General features: G+C 41.8%; 1 protein-coding gene across 2 annotated transcripts in view; it reads right to left on the bottom strand.

Annotated features, from left to right (window-relative positions):
* The window catches only part of LETM1 (leucine zipper and EF-hand containing transmembrane protein 1), a 70,220-nt gene extending 50,023 nt beyond the window's left edge, over positions 1-20,197 (bottom strand). Inside the window, exons 1-3 of one of the 2 annotated variants that reach the window (XM_084626786.1) lie at positions 19,984-20,197; positions 13,668-13,725; positions 6,302-6,755 (exon numbers count right to left, since the gene is read on the bottom strand). In XM_084626786.1, coding sequence (XP_084482912.1) covers positions 6,302-6,755; positions 13,668-13,725; positions 19,984-20,062 — 591 coding nt within the window. In that variant the 5' untranslated portion in view covers positions 20,063-20,197. The remainder of the gene's footprint in view (positions 1-6,301; positions 6,756-13,667; positions 13,726-19,983) is intronic. The other variant, XM_084626787.1, reaches the window with a different exon arrangement.
* Between the last annotated feature and the right edge of the window lie 1,126 nt (positions 20,198-21,323).

Here is a 21,323-nt window from a genome sequence, read left to right as displayed (position 1 = left end):
AACTGGGGTCTTTTAATTATGCCAGTTCTCAAAGAGTTAATTTTGTTTTTACAGCTTCTCAACCATTGCTTGTGAAAGTAATTAAAGCCCTACTTTCTTCCCCAACAATCTTAACGCACTGAATTTTAAAAAAGGTTTTTAATTTTCTCACTGAATAAACAGGTTTCCTTTTTCCAGGAATTGAAAGCTGCTATCAAGACAGTTTTATTTCATTTGATCTATTTTTTTTTAAATAAAAGATCTAAAATATACTGCTATCCTGATTGCAGAGCATTCCAAGTTCATCTTCAGGAGTACTACACTCCTCCTCTGTTCATTATTTTTATACGTTAGCCACATGCCACCAATGTGAGAACCAGTAAAAAGTTAAGACGACCTATTCCTAGACTTGTTTCACTTTTTGGATTAAGTGCTAGAGCGTCATGGTTTTTAATAATTTAATACCTCTATTTTGCAATCTTAGTTAAAACATCAATGTATCACATAAATCAAAATCACTACCAAAATTTTAATCTGCTTTTTCTTTGTATAGCAATAAATACAAAACTCGTGTGAAACAACTTTTCTAGAGGTGCTTTAACTCTGCTACTCTTGGTGAGATAAGAAAATGAGAGCCTGTAGGAAGTAATGGCATGTACACACTTGCAAAGGGAAAGGGAAAGAGGAAAGACAACCAGAGAAAGAGCAGATTGCAATTATTTGCCACCTGCTAAAAAGAAGAAAGGACACCCCAGCCGACCTCTGTGGCAGCCAAGTGATATAAAATAAATTTCTCTTTAAAAAAAATTTAGTTCCACAGGAAAAAATCACGAGGAAGATGGTACATAATGACTAATTACAAGCTATCTACGTATAAAACGTTATAACCCACCAACCAGAACGTGCCATTATTTTTGCTTGACACCTGCCTGGACCATTACTGGACGACAAAGTGTTATAATAAAATGTCTTGGGGTCAGCCCTGAAGTCAGAAAAGGCCAGAATTCTATCTACGATTCTAGTATTTCCTTCAATATAATGTGAAATTAAAAATAATAATAAAAATAATCATAATTTGTGCTGGAATAAGACAGATTCTATAACCTAGACGGTCAATGTAGAATGTGTATATCAATGTGTGTATTTTTAATACTTTTGTTCTCCATTGTTGTTCTTTGTGGTTTCTCCTCCTCACACCTAACTCCAGCTACCAAGACAATTCTCTATTTTTACCTCCATGCAAGCCCTCCTTCTATATTCTCCTATTTGTTTTTGGGGAAAACGTCTCTCTAAAGATTCAGAAGTACCAACATAAATTGAAATCCAACTTATTGATTGAAAAGTAAAAGCAGTGTTCAAATTAAAATGATAGCTTGGAAGTTTTCAAAGTGCTCTTTCAATTAAAATGTATGATTTATTTTCTTTGAAGATTTAGCATCACAAGTGATTAATTCTTGCCTCTGTAGACCATCCATCCCATCATTTAAACATTTTCTTAAATACCAATAGAAAATTACAGTTAAAGTTTAAAATAAAGTTCTACTTCAAAGCAAGTAATTCATTACTGGATGAAACTTACAACCTTGCAGAAAGCTCCTTAAAGGTGCTGCATAATTGGAGCATGGATCCACCCCATTTGTGCGGGCACTCTGCACTAAAGTGAACTTCATTCTATCAGGCATTTAAGGGCCTAACCTTGAGAAGCACTGAGCACCTTCAGAGTTGTGCCCTTAACTCTCTAAGAAAAAAATGTATGCAATTCACCAGTGTGGTAAAACATGCAAACTAGATAACAGTTTAAATTACAAAACTTCAGAGGCATCATCTCCACAACCTAGTTGATTTCAAAAAATGAGTTAAAGTAGTAGATACTAGAGGTACCCGGAGCTGCAGCCCCCTTCTGCCTACCAATTTTTGTGATTTACACTTCCCTATTTAAAAAAAATGCCTTTCACTCTTTTTGTTGTAGGAAAGACTCACATACAAATAGAGAAAACTAACTAACTAACTAGACTACACAATGGAAGTAATGACAGAACATTGTCAATGTGCCCTAGTGGACAGAGCAGTAGAATAGGACTCAAGAGACTTGGGTTCCATCTCTGGTTCTGACCCAGCTTTCTGGATGACCTTGGGCAAATCACCTCCCTTTCTGAGTTCCCCTTCTGTAAAGTGGGGATAATTATACTGAATTCCTTTGTAAAGTGCTTTCAGTTCTATGGATGAAAAGCACTGTATAAGAGCTAGGTACTATTACACCAGACCCTCACTAGAATGAGGGATTTGGGATCCATGCCAAGTACCACGTTATAGCGGGGACCGCATTAAAATGAAATTACTGTATACAGTAAATGTCACATCCATAAAGTATAGAAAACCTTAGAAAATAAACTCCTACTTGAAGGAAACAAACGAGAAAAAAAAAGTGTTGCTTTATTAGAGGTTTAAAGTAGACATTACAATAAACTAGTCTAGTTTTCTTAAAAAAGTCGGTGAGTTGCTTTTGCTTTTTGCTGCTGTGCCACTTCCGCTTAGCAAACTGCAAAAGACTACTTAGCTGCATAATTTTTATAGGCTCAACATCTTGCATCTCAAACCATCTCAAAGCAGTCTCTAAGCTGGCTATGGTCGCAGTGGACGTTGGAACGATGTCCTCTTCCTCTTCTTCCACGGCGAAGGCCAATTCTTCAACTTCCGGAATGTTGTTTGATCGTACTGCCTGAAGGATTTGGTCATCCGTTAGACTTTCAGCAACGGGACAAAATTCTTCTGCTTCATTGTCGCCTCTTATCCAGGACTCGATATTTTGTGGCAGAACAGTCACTCCGAGCCCAAACAGTTGCTGGCACAGCTCCTGCATCCACTCCATGTCTGTTCTTCCAACTTCCTCCTCTGTAAATCCCTCGAAGTTGTATTCCTCATCAGACTGTGATCTGCTTTCTTCATTTTCTTCCAGGAGCGGGTGGCCAAACAACTCTCAGTCCCACCATCCAACAGCGGTTTATCGTTTCAGCGTGTAATAAATTCCAGGAATTGCGACCAATGTAGACAAAGTCTTTTATAGTCAACTTCTTCAGAAAATCGGTGACAGACAACTCGTTTTCTATCATTTGTTGTACCAAGTTCAGTCAATAGTGCTGCTTAAAAATGGTGATAACACCTTGATCAAGCGGCTGGATTTTGAAAGTCGTGTTTTTATGTAAGTATTCAACCCATATTTTACCATCAGGGTTCCGAGTCTTTCGGCCGGAGGATGTGCTGGACAGTTGTCTAGCAAAAGAATGGCCTTTTCTTCTAAGTGTTTTGCCCGGAAATGCTTTCGCACAGAAGGGATAAATTCGGTGAAGAAAGATTGTTCAAAATTCTCTCTGGTCATCCAGGAATATTTGGAGTTCTTGTATGAAAACGGTAAGCAATTCACATTTATGTGATGAAAGCACTCAGACTTGCGAGACTTTCCAATGCACAATGGTTTTAATTTATGCTTGCCTGTTGCATTCACACAAAACAGTAAAGTAAGGCGATCTTTTGCCTGTTTGTATCCTTCTTTTTTACGTTCATCTGTTCTGACAGCCAGGTTTTATCAGGCAACATTTTATAATAAATTACTGTTTCGTCTGCATTGTAAACCTGTTCCTCTGAGTAACCCTCTGCCTATAAAATTTCCCTCAGCTTCGCAGGGTACGATTGCGCAGCGTCGGCATCAGCAGAGCGTTTTTCTCCCAAAACTGCAATCTGAGAGATTTCGTGTCTTTTCTGAAATAGCCATAGCCAACCTGAACTCGCCTTAAAAATTTTTGAATTCGCCATTAAGTTCCCGGTCAAATTTTTCCACTTGCATGGCTATAAGCGGACCAGAGATTGGAATGCCTTTCTGCTGTTCTTGCACAAACCACGTGTACCACGCAGAATCAAGATCGACATCATTCGCTAAACGGGCTCATTTTCTTTGAAGGCCATGATCTTCATTCAGGTTCTGAATGTAAGTTCCAAGCTTGTCAGCATTCTTTAGCCATCCACGAAAGGTGAACTCGTTAATGCCAATATCGCAGCTAATCTTTGCCTGGGTTTCGCCATTCTTAAGTCATTCAACAGCATCCAATTTCTCCTGCACCGAGTAAGCCTTCCTTTTCCCAGACATTTTGACATCTTTCTAAAGATAAATACTGTACCTGTAAATTTTTATTACATTACATTTGTATGGCATTCTAGGCCTACAGCAATCGTCTTAGGGCTTGTCTACTCTACCGCTTGGGGTCCATCTAAGATACGCAACTTCAGCTATGTGAATAGCTGACGCTCTCCTGTCGACCGTGCTTGTGCTCCTTGTTCTGGTGGGTACTAGAGTCGACAGGAGAGCACTCAGCAGTCTATTTATCGCAGCTTTACTCAAAAAAATTGTACTGTACAGTACTTAGATTTGGGATCCATGGCCGTGACCGCATTATATCTGAATTCACGTTATATAGATGTGCGTTCTAGCGAGGGTCCAGTATTGTAACTAAATGAACTAAAATATTTTTCTTCTCTAATCTCTTCCAGTTGTAGTAATCTTACCTGTTTTTTGTGCCAACAGCAGGCAAGACTTTAAGCTGAATTCACCCCTTTAAGACTTTTTAAGTATTCTTTTAGTACAAGTTGAAGACCCTTGGTCAATTTAATATATAAATCTTTGGTTCAGGGTTTTATGGGAAACTTTTTAAAACTAAAGAAACAACTCATTGTCAACCAGTAATTCACAAAATCACTAGTGCCCCTCACTGAACACATGATCTTTACAAATAGGATTAGTTTTTCTTTGATCAACTTTCACAAGTTCTTGAAAACAAAAAACAACACCTATAAACCTTCATAGATTTGTACATGGGAAGCCAAAAACTGAAAAGATAGAATTCCTCTTGGATTTCTAACACATATCCAGTACTGTAATACGTGACTTACCTACACATGTGCCTACAGCCTAAAAAATTATTTCAGATATTTCTTAAGTGAGTTGAAGCACACGATGTCAAGACTATTTAGCTGCTTCACTGATCTGACAAAATATTTAAAAGGACATTATACCAAATACACTCTCAGTCTACCTGCCTCCCCTGTTCAGGTATAGTATAACACTGCCCTCCTGTAGGCTCTGTATTGTCATAAAGAGACAGCTTTGATTTAAAAACAAACAAAAAAACTTAATGCACTTTTTTACTTTGAAGAAAATCAAAACAAGATCATTTAAGGACATTCAATGTATTATTTGACACAAAAGTTTTCTACGTTCTGTATGTCTGAGAATGTACTACTATATGTTCTGAGTCACACAATATAACAACTGGGCCCCAGGGGCCCGATGGATAAGGCAATGGCTTTCTAAGTCAGAGATTGCGGGTTCAGGTCCCATCTGGGGTGAAAAACTACAATTTAGTTAAATCATCTCCTTTTAGGCTACATACCAAGAACCTGTCCATTTTTAGTCATTGTACTAAAAACAGTTTTAAGAAAATAAATCAAAGCTACAAGCCTGGTTTAAATTCAGAGTCAAGAACATACCTTCAAATCCAAGCAAAATGGGAAACATTCTTAACATCAACCTCTAAATTGTGTTAAGATTTATTCTGGTTTGAATCATAGCTCCAACAAGTGGTTCTAAGTGTTTTCAAATTAGTCTATTTTGTTTAGGAACAAATAAAATATGCATTTATCCATTTTACACTCAAAGCATCTACTATAATAGTTCAAATAGCTTGGTTTTCAAACAACTTCTGGTAAGCAATTGGTCCCCAGTATTGCATAATTATTTTTTGTACATTAAAAAAAACCTGAAAAATTATATTTTGACAACTGACTAATAAAAGATGTCCCTTTTGTCAGAAGAAATGTTTACTGTACGTTGCACAAGTGCATTAAAAAATTGATATAACAAGACAACTATTGAATAGAACAGCTTCTGTATCATGTTCATTTTTGATATATGATACAGTACTTTTCCCATCAATTGAGTGCGTCTTCACTAGACCCGCTAAATCAGTGCCACTGCATCAATTGCAACTGCGCCAGTTTAGCTCCGTAGCCCTAAGTTTGGGAGACTCACTAAAATAAATTAACATATACATAAATATAGATACTGTTTATGTGATATGAATAAACCTCAGTCTTTTTTTCAATTGGCTGCATCAGATACTGGATAAAGTTCCCTTAACTAAGGATGCTAGAGGTAACCTTATTGATTCTAAATACAAAGAAAAAAAAAAAGACAAGGAACCCACTCAATTTAACCCAGGCAAGGAGTCTAATCACTCAATAGTAAATAGAACAGACTACATGTACTCATTACCTGCCTCCGTTCCCGGCGAGACAAAACGTTGCCATGAAGTATTCGCCAGAGCATTCTTGCAGCAATTTTTGTGTCAATCCATAACAATCGAAAGCCATGATAATAGTGCTTCACCTCATCCGCAATCTTCTGTCCAAGAGATTTTTTAACAACCTCTACTGTTGGACTATATACAGGGCCTCCTTCTTCCATCTTCTTGTTTTTATCCTTTAAAGACTTCAGTGACTTTTCCACCATGGAGTCATCATTTCGGGGATGTGAAGAATGCCACCATCGTACTGGAAGGTATTGGGGCCCCAAAATGCCCAAACTTGCAAGCGAAGTCCATGAGACAGGAGAGCTCACAACTTTAAAGTACATTTTTTCAGGTCCTTTAGTCAAACAACTGTACTGATCTTTCTTGGAGTAAAGGTAAACAGGGTGGACACTAGTGCAATATTTGAAGTGTACATTCCTTTAAGGAAGAAAGAAAAAGGCATTTAAGAGATCCAACAATATGTGCTAAAGGAGGAAGTTCTACTATATGTTTAAAATCACATTTATGAAGATCAAAAAGTGTATGTCACTATCACTTGAAAACCGTGATTATATACACAACGTTGTAACTTACTTATAGGTTCTTTTCCTGTAAACTACTTTCAAGGGAGGAAAAAGACTGTTTCAAAATTTCAAACGTGAGAAAAAACAGTGACCAGAATGCTTTCAATTTAGGTTAGAAAGCTAAGTGCAGACGTAAAACTAGAAATCAGTGAGAAGTAACTTATCTACAGCATTTCATATCTCCTATACTCTGTGGATGGCACACAAAGACAAAGTACAAGCTGCTAGGTAGGGTTAAGGGGGAGAAAGGAAATTAGTATCAGATAAACCTACTTAAAATTTACCCCTTTATCATCTCTTTACCTCTAACATTCTTTCTCCAGCAGATATTTGGTCTGCTAAAACTGCAAGCTCAATCTTATCGATGGTCTGTATAGGACAACAGACTCCTATTTCATTAACCCCTTTTGATTCCTTTCTGAAAGAGGAATTAAATGTATTCTGAAAATGAACATAAAGGCATTGTTCCAAAAGTCCTCATTACATGTACAAAATTAAAACCACTCTCTAAATGCAATCAGGGATTCCTGTAGTGCTTTTTTTTTTTTTTTTTTTTTTTGAAGTGTAGAACTGTACTTTAACTTGGTATGTTATGAACTATACTGGTGATGGAATCCCCGAAAGGCAGTTGATAACCATCATAGCTCAGGATAACAGATCATGACAAATCTATGCTGTGATGGTGCCCAGGATATAGTACTCCCCAAGACAACTTCTTCAAGCCCACCCCTGCCCATTATTAGCATATGAAAATGTTTTCAAAATTGTTTAGTATAACCACTGTCCTACACTATGATTTAATATTTTATTATGGAAGAGTCATTTGCAGTTTTTTACAGTTAAGGCTAAGTTGAGTTTTGCATTTAAAGCAGGAAATTCAGCCACCGCGTTATTCTTGAAGAATAAGCATATCCTCCCAAAGATAGCACCACTTACTCTGAATACAGAATGAGTTTTCTGAAAATTTATAATTAAATCTATTAGTTCACCAGTTAAAATTAGTTTTTAAAATGGGTCCTGTAAGACTTGTGTCAAACCACACTTTTGTCCTTAGTGATCTCAGTAACAAAATAACAAACCCCTCAAACTTCCCATATAATTAAAACTAACCAAAATCTAATGCACAGTGACATTTGAAGATTTGTTTGTAACGCGTGTGGGAAAAAGAGGTTAATGGTAACCTTTTGGTGCTATTCTTTGTAACTGAAAGTTCTCTCTTCAGCACAGCTTTTCTACAGAGAAGATAAGAGATAAGTACTTAATCACAAGATGTCAAAGGCTATTTAAGATACAAAAAATAAAATTATGGGAAGTTAAATAAATTAATCCTGTGTAATTTTTAAACAAAAATAACTACCTAGCATCACTTGCAAGGTAGCATTTTTATGGAATTAGTTAAATGGGAACCCCAGGTCCCTGTATGGAAAAGGTAAATGTGGGTCTAATGAGGGATAGAAACTAAACAGCGACAAAGTGAGATGTTCTATACTCCTGGGGGAATTCTGTGCCACTGCACAACTAATGTTCCGTGCAGAATTTTATTTTTCCCTGCAGAATTAGTGCTATGGAGATGCTGGCTGCCACTAGGGGCCACTGGATCCAGCGGAGCCTGACTCTCCAGCTCACAAATACAGGACACTGCTGGTGGGGGTGGGAAAGAGAGCTGGAGGGTTCCAAGCAGATGTGGTTCCCAGCACATCCTGAAGGAAGGAGGTGGTGTGCAAGAAACTCCGTACAAACCTGGGACCCAGCATCACAGGCTGTTTGTCTCTCTAGATCCCAGGGCTCTGGGGGGTACCCCCTAGCTGGGCTACAGGGTAGGGGATGCAGGTGCCTGGGCTCTAGGGGAGCGCCCCATGGCTAAGCTCTTCAGAGGATGCAGCTGCCTGGGCTGGGGGGCACCAAACGGCTGGGCTCTGGAGGGGGGGGGGGGTACAGGTGTCTGGGTTGAGGGGGTTTCCATGATTGGGCTCAGGGAGCGTGCAAGTGTCTAGACTGTGGGGGCATCCTGCAGCTCAGCTCTGGAGGATAGTGGGTGCAAGTGTCTGGGCTGGGAGAAGCCCCACAGACTGGCCCTGGGGAGTAGGAGGTACAGGTGTTTGGGATGGAGGGGGAGGTGTGGGTGTCCCGCAGCTCAGCTCTGGTGGAGTTGGGGTGATGGTGTCTGAGACCGGACGGGTAGAGTCTTCTCCCAAGATGTTTCCAGCTGGCATGTGTGACACACCCAGATTGAGGCGCCCAACAAAAGCATAACAGAGAAACCGGAATTGGGCTGTCATAGGGGTTTCTTTAACTCTCTACTCCTGTGGGAATTTTTTTTTTTTTTTAATAAATAATTTTTTATTTATTTTATTCTGTATTGTTACAGACATACTTCTTGACAGGTATTTTGAAATATATTACCAAAATAACTGAAACTCGTATGCAGAATTTTAAAATATTATGGGTAGAATGTTTAATTTTTTGGTGCAGAATTTCCCAAGGAGTAGTTCCAACACAGATTATACATTTGTTGATACAGGAAAAGAGTAAAACTAAGTGGTCTATTTTCAATGTGGAAACTGGCTTATAGTGAGTTGTTCAAAGGATCTGTATGTTGTATGTATCTGTCTGATGTTAATGTATTTATTTATGATCTAGTATAGGAATAGAAAAGCCAAGCAAGTAAAATATGCTGATGACTAAATTTAATCAAGCTGAGAAAGGACCTAATAAAACTTGGCAACATGATGGCAGATGAAATTTAATGTAGAAAAGTGCAAGGTAACACGCATTTAAAGGAACATTTGAACTATTAATCCACATTTGACCAATTCTAAATTAAGCACTCAGACATTAGTGTTATTATGGACAGCTCCGTGGAGATATCTGATCAGTGCCCAGGAGTGGTCAAAAAAAGTGAGCAAATTTAAACACCATTATCTAATTAGATTGTAACCCTCACCTTAAATACTATGTTCAATTTTGGGTACCTCATCTCAAAAAGTATAGCAGGAATACAAGTGGTCTTGTATTCCAAAAAGGACCAAGAAAATAGAGGCATGGAAAAGACTCCCATACAATAGGAAATTAAATGTTAGAATTACATTTGTAGAACACTTTGAAGTTAGGAGGTGCATGAATTTCCCTGAAACCCTACATTCAAAAAGCCAAACATATAATACCAGACTCTCCTCTCTTTGTGGAAACCCTATTTAGTTTGGTGCATAAGCAGAGGGAAGAAGAAAGGATCAGAGTGGCACTGCAGAGACAATACACTCAAAAAAACAAGAGCTACTGTTTGCAAATAACTCCTTTTTCTCTTTCAGGACATTGTTTCAGAGCCCCACTGCTAGCAGGTTTCTTATAATGACCTCCCACTGACCAGCAGGAACTATGAACCCTACAGATTCAGTGATGGTACAGCTTAATCCAGAGCTCTAGTTTCCATAATATATAGGATGCATCCATATAGTGCCAGAGACGGGGAGCAACTGCACTGCAGAAAATTTTACCTGACTGTATCCAAGTGATCGTGAGGATGATCAGAGTTCACACCAGTGACTTTAAGATCCCCCAACACACTCTCTACCAAACCGTTCAAAGGGTGAGATTTGTGGAAATTTTGATCGACCAATCAAACCAGCACCCAGGACCAATCAAACCAGGACAATGTCAGTGTCCTGCCAAGGTCTGTTGATGTAATCCTTGTCAGAGTACCACTTTCTTACTGTGTGGTCAACCACTGGCACCATCCAAAAAACTGATATTGTGAATTGGTGGAATGCAGTTCAGTATTTCCTTAAGAGCCACTATTTACAAAATACCAGACTGAAAGGGGTTATTTACCATCTGATATTAGCACAGATGACGACTTTGTGCCAACACTACTCATGATTAAGATTAAGATTTAGTCAAGAGTATTTTTAGTAAAAGTGATGGTCAGGTCACAGACACTAAACAAAAATTCACTGCCAGTGACCTGTCCATGACTTTTACTATAAATACCCCGACTAAACCTTAGCTGATCCTATGGTGCGGCTCTGGGGGGCTCCTGGGGCTGACAGTTGGCCCCTGCTCCAGTGGCAGTGGCTGACTGCCTCTGGGGCTCCAGCGGTCCCCAAAGCTAGCTGCCCAGGAATCAGCCACACTGGCCGCCGAAATCATGAAGGTCGCAGAAAGTCATGGAATCCATGACTTCTGCAACCTCCGTGACAGACTTGCAGCCTTACTAATGGTTGGGAAGAGTAGTGTTATTTTTAAACAGAAGCTCTCCTAGACTGGTGCATTACTAGACTCAAGTCTTTCCATCCTTCTGGTCCTTTTTGGGAGAGGCCTTGCAGGCAAGTACTTTTTTTCGGAACATTTCAAATCTTCTTTTCCTAGACGGATCTACCATCTTGGGTAACACCCAAAAAAACCCCTATAAAACTAAAACTCGAGTATATTACACATTACTTATGAACTGGTTACAATTATTTACATAAATGACAGACAGGAAGACACTGGCTTTATGACAGCTTGGGCAGATGGATAGAGAGGAACTGAAGGATGAGGGTGTGACAGATTGGTGTATGTATGTATAAAAATATAAAATTTGTGACCTTCCACTGATAGCCACCTTACTGAAGAATATGACCTACATTTTGAACATGTAATTACAGCTTTCTAAAGTTGTCAAGGACAGACCCAGGGCAGCTTCTTTTAATTCTTGATACCTCCCAGAACACAAGACATGTTTACTGTGACTGTGTTCCAATTAAGGGGGTCTACCCCAAGACAGGTTTCAGAATAGCAGCTGTGTTAGTCTGTATTTGCAAAAAGAAAAGGAGGACTTGTGGCAACTTAGAGACTAACCAGTTTATTTGAGCATAAGCTTTCGTGAGCTGTAGCTCCTTTTCTTTTTACCCCAAGACAATGGCTTTACTACAGATAGGAGTGGGCTGGAGTGAATTGGATTTTCCTAGTTTGGATCCAAGGGGCTGGAATTTCCAAGCCAGCCACCTGATTGGAGTTCTGCAGCTGATTGGTGGGTTACTTGACAGAGGGGGCAGAAATCTTACCTAAGGGCAAGAACTGCTCTAGCCTCCTTCACTCTCACTGGCTGTCCATTACTAGACAACAAAAGGACTACAGGAGAGGGCCCACCCTCCAACATTTTCAGAGGCTTAGGACTCACAGGAAGGGGTGAGCTCAGATTTAGGGGACACAGTGTATAGGCTTTGTTGTTTTTCCTAAACATATGTAACTCTTATATGCATTAAGAGTAAAAGTTATTGTGGCTAAGAAACTCCTGTGCAAAGCCTGTGTTCCTTGCATTACATATCACATGATCCCTGAGGGGTTAAACTATAAATCAATGAGGTGGAACTCTGGGGAGCCTAAGTGACTGGGAAGATTTGGGAGAACTCAGCATTGGTTTTTGGGCCTAAGACAGTTGGCCCGTGGAGTCCCACATCGTACAGAAGGGCGCAAGACAGGAGGTCTTCACCTAGTCGTGTACCTTAGAAGCCCTGATTTATGAACAGTGACTGGATTCTGCCCAGAACCAGCAGGCTTGGGAAGTGCACAGGACCCAAAAGGTTGAGTGCAATAATGACCATCCACTTGAAGGATTCAGCCAAGACCGTAACACAGGTTACATATAGTCTTGGTCTATTGAATGTGGGGCTAAAGTGAACTGTGCTTGCCCTTTAACTATCAATAGGGACCTACCAAATTCACAGTCCATTTTGGTCAATTACATGGTCATAAAATTTTAAAAATCACAAGTTTTATAATTTCATCTATTTAAATCTGAATTTTCACGGTGTTGTAGGTGTAGGGGTTCTGACCCAAAGAGGACTTGTGGCGGCAGGGGGTCGCAAGGTTATTTGGGCGGGGGAGGGGGGTTGCAGTACTGCTACCCTTACTTCTGTGCTGCTGCTAGCGGCAGTGCTGCCTTCAGAATTGGGCAGCTGGAGAGTGGCAGCTGCTGGCCGGGAGCCCAGCTCTGAAGGCAGAACCATCACCAGCAGCAGCACACAAGTAAAGATGGCCTGGTATGGTACTGCCACCCTCACTTCTGCGCTGCTGCTTGCAGAGCTTGGCCGTCAGTCAACACCTGCCACTGTCCGGCCACCCAGCTCTGAAGGCAGTGCAGAAGGAAGGGTGGCAATATCACAACCCCCCTGAAATAACCTTGTGACCCCCCCTGCAACTCCCTTTTGGGTCAGGACCCCCAGTTTGAGAAATGCTGGTCTCCCCCATGAAATCTGTACAGCATAGGGTAAAAGCACACAAAAGACCAGATTTCATGGTCCGTGACGCGTTTTTCAGGGCCATGAATTTGGTAGGGCCCTATCAACTATTGCTCAAAACCAACTGAGACCAACATTTACATATGTGTATGCGATAGTGGAGTGTGGACCAGCAGTGTTATGAAGGAGAGTTTCCACTTCCAGTGGTGTCACTTGCAATTGATCATCAGAAGTGAATTCACTTTTTATTGCTTTCACAAAAACAGTGCTTGTTTATTGCATTGGCATAAGACAAGGAGGATGGATTGGGAGAAAAAGAAACTATGTCACATATTCATATTCTCAAAAGTAACATAATAGGCATATGACTAAGGTACTATTCTTGGGCCTCACTTTGTGGCTCTATAATATGGGTTGTGGCTAGTAATTGTGTACCTTGTCCAGCAGACTGGTAACTATGTTCCATTATGATGTATTAAAGCTTTTAGGATAGCTTGGCAGAGTTTTAAAAGACTAGAAAAATAATTGTCATGTTTACAGTTACTTACGTATGGTTTATCAACCTCAGAGACACACAACTGAGACAAGCACGGTCTCCCAAGTTACCTGAAAAAAAACAACAACAACAAAACAAATAATTTGCAAACAGATTGAAATTTAGGAAGACAATTCACCCATAATGTTAATAATGAACTAAATTATTTTAAAAGGCCAATTGTTACTTTAGAAATGACTCTCGTCAGGTACAGCACGTTAGGCCAAAAATGTAGGTTGTTTAAAAGGTTATACAACACTATTAATTTATATTCATTTTAACTTTTGGAAGTGTGTCTATATCTGAAGAGTCCCTTCTCATGTGCAACTTCAGACCTGGAGCAATGTGCAACGCATGAGAACTAGCCAAATCTAGGCCAAGAGAAAGGAAAAAAGAAGATTCATGCTCCTCGTTGCCAGGGCATTAAAAACCACCCATATAAATATAATTGGGATATTTGCGAAGAGAACATCTGCAGCTTAAAGTACTTCGCACTGCCCCTTTAGAAAACCTTAACCAGGATTACCTGTTTAGGAAGCAAGAAAAGCATCCATTTGGATAAGAGCTGTAGACAAACAATTTTCCCCTACTGTAAAACCAGTAATAAGAATGATAGGATTACTTTTAAAATTTACAAAAAGTTTCAGAGTAGCAGCTGTGTTAGTCTGTATCCACAAAAAGAAAAGGAGTACTTGTGGCACCTTAGTCTCTTAGTCTGTGTTCACCTATGCAAATTGGTGAGGACTTTTATCAAGCCTTCCCCAGGAAAGGGGGTGTAGGGCTTGGTGGGATTTTGGGGGAGAAAGACGTTTCCAAGTGGGCTCCCTCCTGGTTATATCTGTTAGACACTTGGTGGTGGCAGCAATAAAGTTCAGGGAAGGTAAAATAGTTTGTACCTTGGGGAAGTTTTAACCTAAGCTGGTAAAAATAAGCTTAGGGGGTTTTTCATGCAGGTCCCCTCATCTGTACCCTAGAGTTCAGAGCAGGGAAGGAACCTTGACATGAAACCTTTTAAAATTTACACACCCTAAAAAAGGCTTCAGATACAGAAGAACTTACATACTATGTATTTGTTTTTAAAATTCAACTGAAAAATGTCTATCATGAAAATAATAACTCCAAAAGTGTAAGTCTGTGGTACTTAAAGCCTTGATCTTTACTGGAAGAATACTTAAGATTCTAAGAAGCACTTAAACTACTTACTTGCTGAATGAACAAGATGAACTAAGATTAAAGTGGATCGAAGATAAAACAAAACTATTATAAATGGATTTCTGTCATGAAACAATGGGTTAACAACAGAGGTATGTTCCAGCTGAAGGAGCACATGAAACAATAATAAAATAAATCAGCAGGGAGGAAGAATTTAGTCAGAAAACTGTGACTGATAATTAAGAATCATTTAACAACAGCTTACAAGAAGCCATAACCCCACAATTGAGGAAGAAGGGTCTGCTGGTTTAAAGGGAAAGTGAAGGCAGCTGTAAAAAATTAATATATAACCAAATAAAAGAAAGGGAGGCTAAAATAGGGAAAGAAGTAGTTAAAAATTATTTAGACAAGTTAGATGTCTTCAAGTCACCAGGGTCTGATGAAATACTTCCTAGAATACTCAAGAAGCTGACTGAAGATAACTGAGCCATTAGCGATTATCTTCAAAAAGTTGAGGAAGACGGGAGAGATTCCAGAGGACTGCGAAAGGGCAAATATAGTGCCAATACATAAAAAGGGAAATAAGGGCAAACCGGGGAATTACAAACCAGTCAGCTTAACATCAGTACCCGGAGAAATAATGGAACAAATAATTAAGCAATCAATTTGCAAACACCTAGAAGATAAGGTGATAAGTAACAGCATGGATTTGTCAAGAACAAATTATGTCAAACCAACCTGATAACTTTCTTTGACAGGGTAACAAGCCTTGGGGGTGCGTGGGGGGGAGACAGGGTAGACATGGTATATCTTGACTTTAATAAGGCTTAGGCAATGTCTACACTTGCCATTTAAAGTGGAAAAAGGCCCTTTTTTGAGCAAAAACTGTGGGAGCGTGCACACTTGCCAATGACTTTTTACAGGGTATCCTGGGTCCCAGCTCAGCCTCCTCTCCCTAAACACTGACCAGCTCCAGTAGCTAAGTGTTAGAGGGCTTTCCCTCCACCTTCACACTTCCCTGGTTCTTGTCTCGCAGACAGCAAGCAGCAAAAGACCAGAAGTCCAAAGTGCAAACAATGCAATGTTTATTGGGGTTAGTTTCCAAGTAAGCATATTCCATAGCCCTTAGCATCAGTCAGGCTTATATCTATGTGCCAATAGAGTCTGTTCCCCAGTGTTCTGTTCCCAGCTGTGATACCACAGAGTGTTTGCGGCATCACAACTGGGAAAGGGGACATGGAATAGAGCCTGCCTGTGTCCCTGTTCCCCTTTTAAATCAGCTGGTCCAGATAACTTTCATCTAAGTTTTAAAAGACCTGGCAGAGGAGCTTGCTGGACTGTTGATTTTGAATAAATCTTGGAGCACTTCAGAAGTTCCAGAAGACGGGAAGAAAGTTAATGATCTGCCAGATTTGAAAAAGGGTAAACAGGATGACCTGAGTAATTATAGGCCTGTCAGCCTGACATCAATCCAAGCTGCTGATACAGGACTTGATTAATAAAGAACTAAAGGAGGGTAATGTAATTAATGCAATTCAACATGGGTTTATAAAAAACACATCCTGTCAAACTAATTTTTTTAAATGAATTTACAATTTTAGTTGATAAATGTAACAGTGTTGATGTAATATACTTTTAGGCGTCTGTAAGGTATTTGACTTGGCATCACACATTTTGATTAAAAAATTAGAATATAAAATTAATCTGGCACACATTAAATGGATTAAAAACTGGCTAACTAATAGGCCTCAAAATGTAACTGTGAACATGTAATCTTCAAGTGGGTGTGTTTCCAGTTAAAACCTGCAGGGATCAGTTTGTGGCCACATGCTACTTAACACCTTTATCAATGACCTAGAATAGAAAATCATCACTGAAAGCTTGCAGATGACACAAAAAAATGAGCGAATGGTAAATAAAGAGGACAGGTCATTGATTCAGAGTGATCTGGATCACTTGGTAAACTAGGCATAAGCAAACAGAATGCATTTTAATACAGCTAAATGGAAATGTATATATCTAGGAACAAAGAATGCAGATGAGGGACTCTACACTGGAAAGCAGTGACTCTGAAAAAGATTTGGGGGTCCTGGTGGATAATCAGCTGAACATGAGCTCCCAATGTGATGCTGTGGCCGACAGAGCTAACAAGATCCTTTCATGCATAAATAGAGGAATTATTGAGTAGGAGTAGGCAGGTTACTTTACCTTTGATGGGCACTGATGTAACTGATGTCAGAATACTGTGTCCAAGGCTGGTGCCCACAACTCAAGAAAGAGGTTGATATATTGGAGAGTGTTCAGAGAATGATTAAGGATTAGCAAGCCTGTGTTATAGCGATGAACTCAGGCAGCTCAAGCTTAACAAAGAGAAGGTAAAGGGGTGACCTGATTACAGTCTATAATCATCTATATGGGGGATAAATATTTACTAATGGGTTCTTCAATCAAGCAGAGCAAGGTATAACATGACCCAAAGGCTGGAAGCTGAACATATTCATTCTGGAAATAAGATGTAATTTGTTAACAGAGAGAGAGCAATTAACCATTGGAACAATTTGCCAAGGCTCATAGTAGATTCCCCATCACTAAAAATTTTAAATTAAGACCAGATGTTTCTCTAAAAGATCTGCCCTAGGATTTATTTTGAGGACGTTCTATAGACTGTGTTATATAGGAGGTCAGATTAGATGATCACAGTGGCCCCTTCCTGGCCTTAATCTATGAGCGTATATGGCACCTACAGAATACCTGAAGAGTTTTTAAGTTATGCCAAACTGTGTTATTAAAGCAATTTTTACATCAAAACTCATCCAACATGAAATATTCTAATCAGTTAGCATTGTGAGAAAATATTGCTATGCCACAGAAGCTAGTGGTATGCCCATTTACCCTTCTGTAATTTAGTTTACAGATTAAACATATTTCCTGTATTCTGAAGATTTAGAATGCTGTAGGAAGGACTGAATGGCACAAAGTAATGGTAATAAAATCCAACCTTTTGTCCATGTCAACAAGTTCAAATTCAGCCCAAATCTATCTTAGTTTTTATATCACGTCCTTTACTTCAGTATCTGAGCAAAGACCAGTAATTATAAGAGATCACTATATCAGATGGCTGTTGTTGGCCAGTATGCCACATTAAAGAAAGCGTCCATCACAAGTGGCAGCTTTACTGGCAACTTCAGCAAAGGTCATGAATTGAATTGGTAAAGCCATTTAACCTTCATTCATGGTGACTGATTCCTCCAGCTCAAGACTGAAGGTCATTGGTAAAGCATTGCAACAAATCTTGCACAACTGTTATATGTCCTGTGGCTAGAATACTGAAGCTTCTACAGCTATCAAGTTTCAGAGTAACAGCCGTGTTAGTCTGTATTCGCAAAAAGGAGTACTTGTGGCACCTTAGAGACTAACCAATTTATTTGAGCATGAGCTTTCGTGAGCTACAGCTCACTTCATCGGATGCTAGCCCTTTTCACAAATATTAAACCAAATCTTTTTTGCAGTTAAAAGCAACTAACCCATGGGTGGGAAAACTACGGCTCGCAGGCTGCGTCCAACCTGTGAAGCCTTTTAGTCCAGCCCTCAAGCTACCACCAGGGAGCGGGATCAGGCGCTTGCCCCGCTCCAGCACTCCAGCCGGGGAGCAGGGTCGGGGGATTGTCACATGGCTACCGGAAGCAGTGGCATGTCCCCCCCCTCCAGCTCCTAGGCATAGGGGCAGCCAGGGGGCTCTCCGCACACTGCCCCCACCCCAAGCGCCATCCCTCACAGCTCCCATTGGCCAGGACCCGCGGCCAATGGGAGCTGCAGAGGCAGCACCTGCGGATTGGACAGCATGCAGAGCCGCATGGCTGGTGTCACGCCTCCACGTAGGAGCTATAGGGTGACATACCATTGCTGCTGGGATCTGTGGGTGTGGCACCTGCAGATGGGGCAGCGTGCAAGAGGCAACCACGCTTCCATGTAGGAGGGACATGCCGCTGCTTCCGGAAGCTGCTTGAAGTGCTGCCTGGAGCCTGCACCCCTGAGCCCCTTACCCCCAACTCCCTGCCTCAGCCCAGAGCCCCCTTCCACCCTCTGAACCTCTCGGTCCCAGCCCGGAGCACCCTCCTGCACCCCAAAGTGCCCATCCCCAGCCCCACCCGGAGCCCATATCCCCAGCTAGAGCTCTCTCACACACACCCCTGTGTCCCAGCCTGGAGCCCCCTCCCATACCTGAACTTCTCATTTCTGGCCCCACCCCAGAGCCCACATGCCCAACCAGAGCCCTCACCCCCTCCTGCACCCAACCTTCAATTCTGTGAGCATCCAGGGCCCACCATACAATTTTTATACCCAGATGTAGCCCTTGGACCAAAAAGTTTGCCCACCCCCCTGAACTAACCTGTCACAAGTTATTGACTGTTTCACAAACATTTGGATACCTCATTTGGTAAACCTCAGTCAGTCGCCAAATTCTTAGAACAAAATAAGCACATCGGATTTCATTGTACTCAATTTTAAGGCTGATCTGCTACTTGCAAGGAGTCAGTTAGGTTTTTATTTACTTTCAGGATATGTAGCTTAGACAAAGAACCCACTTTATTTGAAAAAAAGAACGCCTTGAAAACTAAAGCCCATGGCACTTTAACTCAAAGGCCAAATACAGCGGATGACAAAGCACAGCAGGAACTAAGTAGTTTATACACAGGAAAAAACTTCTGGGAGGTTCCAGCCACAAGAGCTAGCGATAAAGCAAAGCACTGACGACTTGCCAGCCCAGGAGCACCCCAAGGCTTCAGCGAAGAGAAATAAAGGAGCCACGGGCCCAGGAGACGCGTGGAGGGAGGACGCCGCCCCGGGCCACCGACAGGAGCTCCCCGCCGCTGGAGATCGAGAGGCAGATGAGACCACCAAGCGCGGGCGCCCAACGCGCGTCGCCCACGTGAGCGCAGGGCTGCTCAGATGACACCCGGGGACCTCGGGAAGCAGGGAAGGGAGGCAGCCTCGCCCCACGCTCCCGCCCGCCCCGTAATCACTGTCCCCTGAACGGTCAGGCCCGTAGCCAGCTCCCCCAGCCGCAGGGCCCCGCCCGGCCCCAGTGCCCCTCGCACCAGGGCTCGAGTCCCACAGTCGCTGGCGAGCCGGAGCCCAGCGCTGCGGCGCCTGCCCAGCCCCGGCCCGAGCCTTACCCCACTTGGGCTCCCTGCGCAGCGGCCTGGGGAGGCAGCAGACCCGCCGGCTGCAGCTCTTCAGCAGCATGGACGCCATCTTCTCTCTCGCGCCGGTGGCTGAGGTGACGCTAAGGTTAACGTCAGGTTCCCGGCCTGGCCATGTCCCTGAATCCCGCGGCGCCTCAACGCGGAAACAGAAGCGCCGCCCGCGAGGTGACCGACTGCCGGCGATATTTGCATAGACCCGCCCCCTGCTGCTCCCATTGGACTACGGATCCCCGTGTCGCATTGCAGGCTGGGAACTCAAGGGCCGCTCGGGAATGAATAGCGCTGCAGGCTGGGAACTGTAGTTTTAGTTGTGCGTCTGTGGTGGGAGGGGGAAAGAAGCAAGGATGCAGGTGGAGAGGGGATTCAGGCAGGTGATGGCATAACAGTAGCCTTAGATTTCAGAGTAGCAGCCGTGTTAGTCTGTATTCGCAAAAAGAAAAGGAGGACTTGTGGCACCTTAGAGACTAACCAATTTATTTGAGCATAAGCTTTCGTGAGCTACAGCTCACTTCATCCTTAGAGTCAGTGGATACTAATGCCTGCCATGGGAATGGGATCCTACCCTTTTGTAATCTAATCCATCTCAAGTGACCCCAGCTGATTAGTATTGTTGCGTTGTGTTAGAAGGAAATGTATTCTTTGGCACAAATGGGGCAAATCAAGCCATTTAGATCCCTTAATCTTGAACGAAACCTGACAGAGCCCTTTTTAGGGGCTTGTGACGGGTTTGGTCACAGAGATCACCTTAGGACTGTCACCTGATGTGCTGAAATGACCTCTGAGCCCATTTTCCCTGCCAGCTTGGGACTCCAGAACCCTGCTTTGTTGAGCCAGATATGCTAGGCTGCTGCAACACAGACTCAGGTTCTGGGCTATGCCTCCAAAGCTGCAGACTTTAAAAACAGTTCAGCAAGTTACCTGTCTCCGGCACCCAGACCCCATTAGGATCCAAACCCCAAATAAATCCGTTTTACTCTGTATAAAGCTTATACAGGGTAAATTCGTAAATTGTTCGCCCTCCATATCACTGATAGAGAGATATGCACAGCTGTTTGCTCCCCCAGGTATTAATCACTTTGTTGCCGGCACCCAGTGCCAAGAGGCAAAACAACAGCAGGGGCTCGTTACCTGGTGTGCGTCACCCAATAATCACAACGGGGTGGAGAAGCAGAAAAGTTTATTTGCAGCTGCAAACAAGGTACAGGGAGAATAGAATCTCAAATCCTGCACACAGAGCAGGAAGTTACACAGGCTTTTATACATCCTTTCTTCAGCATACTTATCCAATAGCAAGCTGCCCTAAGTATCCA

This window comes from Lepidochelys olivacea (assembly GCF_965140295.1).
Source record: "Lepidochelys olivacea isolate rLepOli2 genome assembly, chromosome: 4".
Taxonomy (NCBI): Eukaryota; Metazoa; Chordata; order Testudines; family Cheloniidae; genus Lepidochelys; species Lepidochelys olivacea.
The sequence above is the reverse complement of the archived record's forward strand: the minus strand, read 5'-3'. Positions and strand labels throughout refer to the sequence as shown.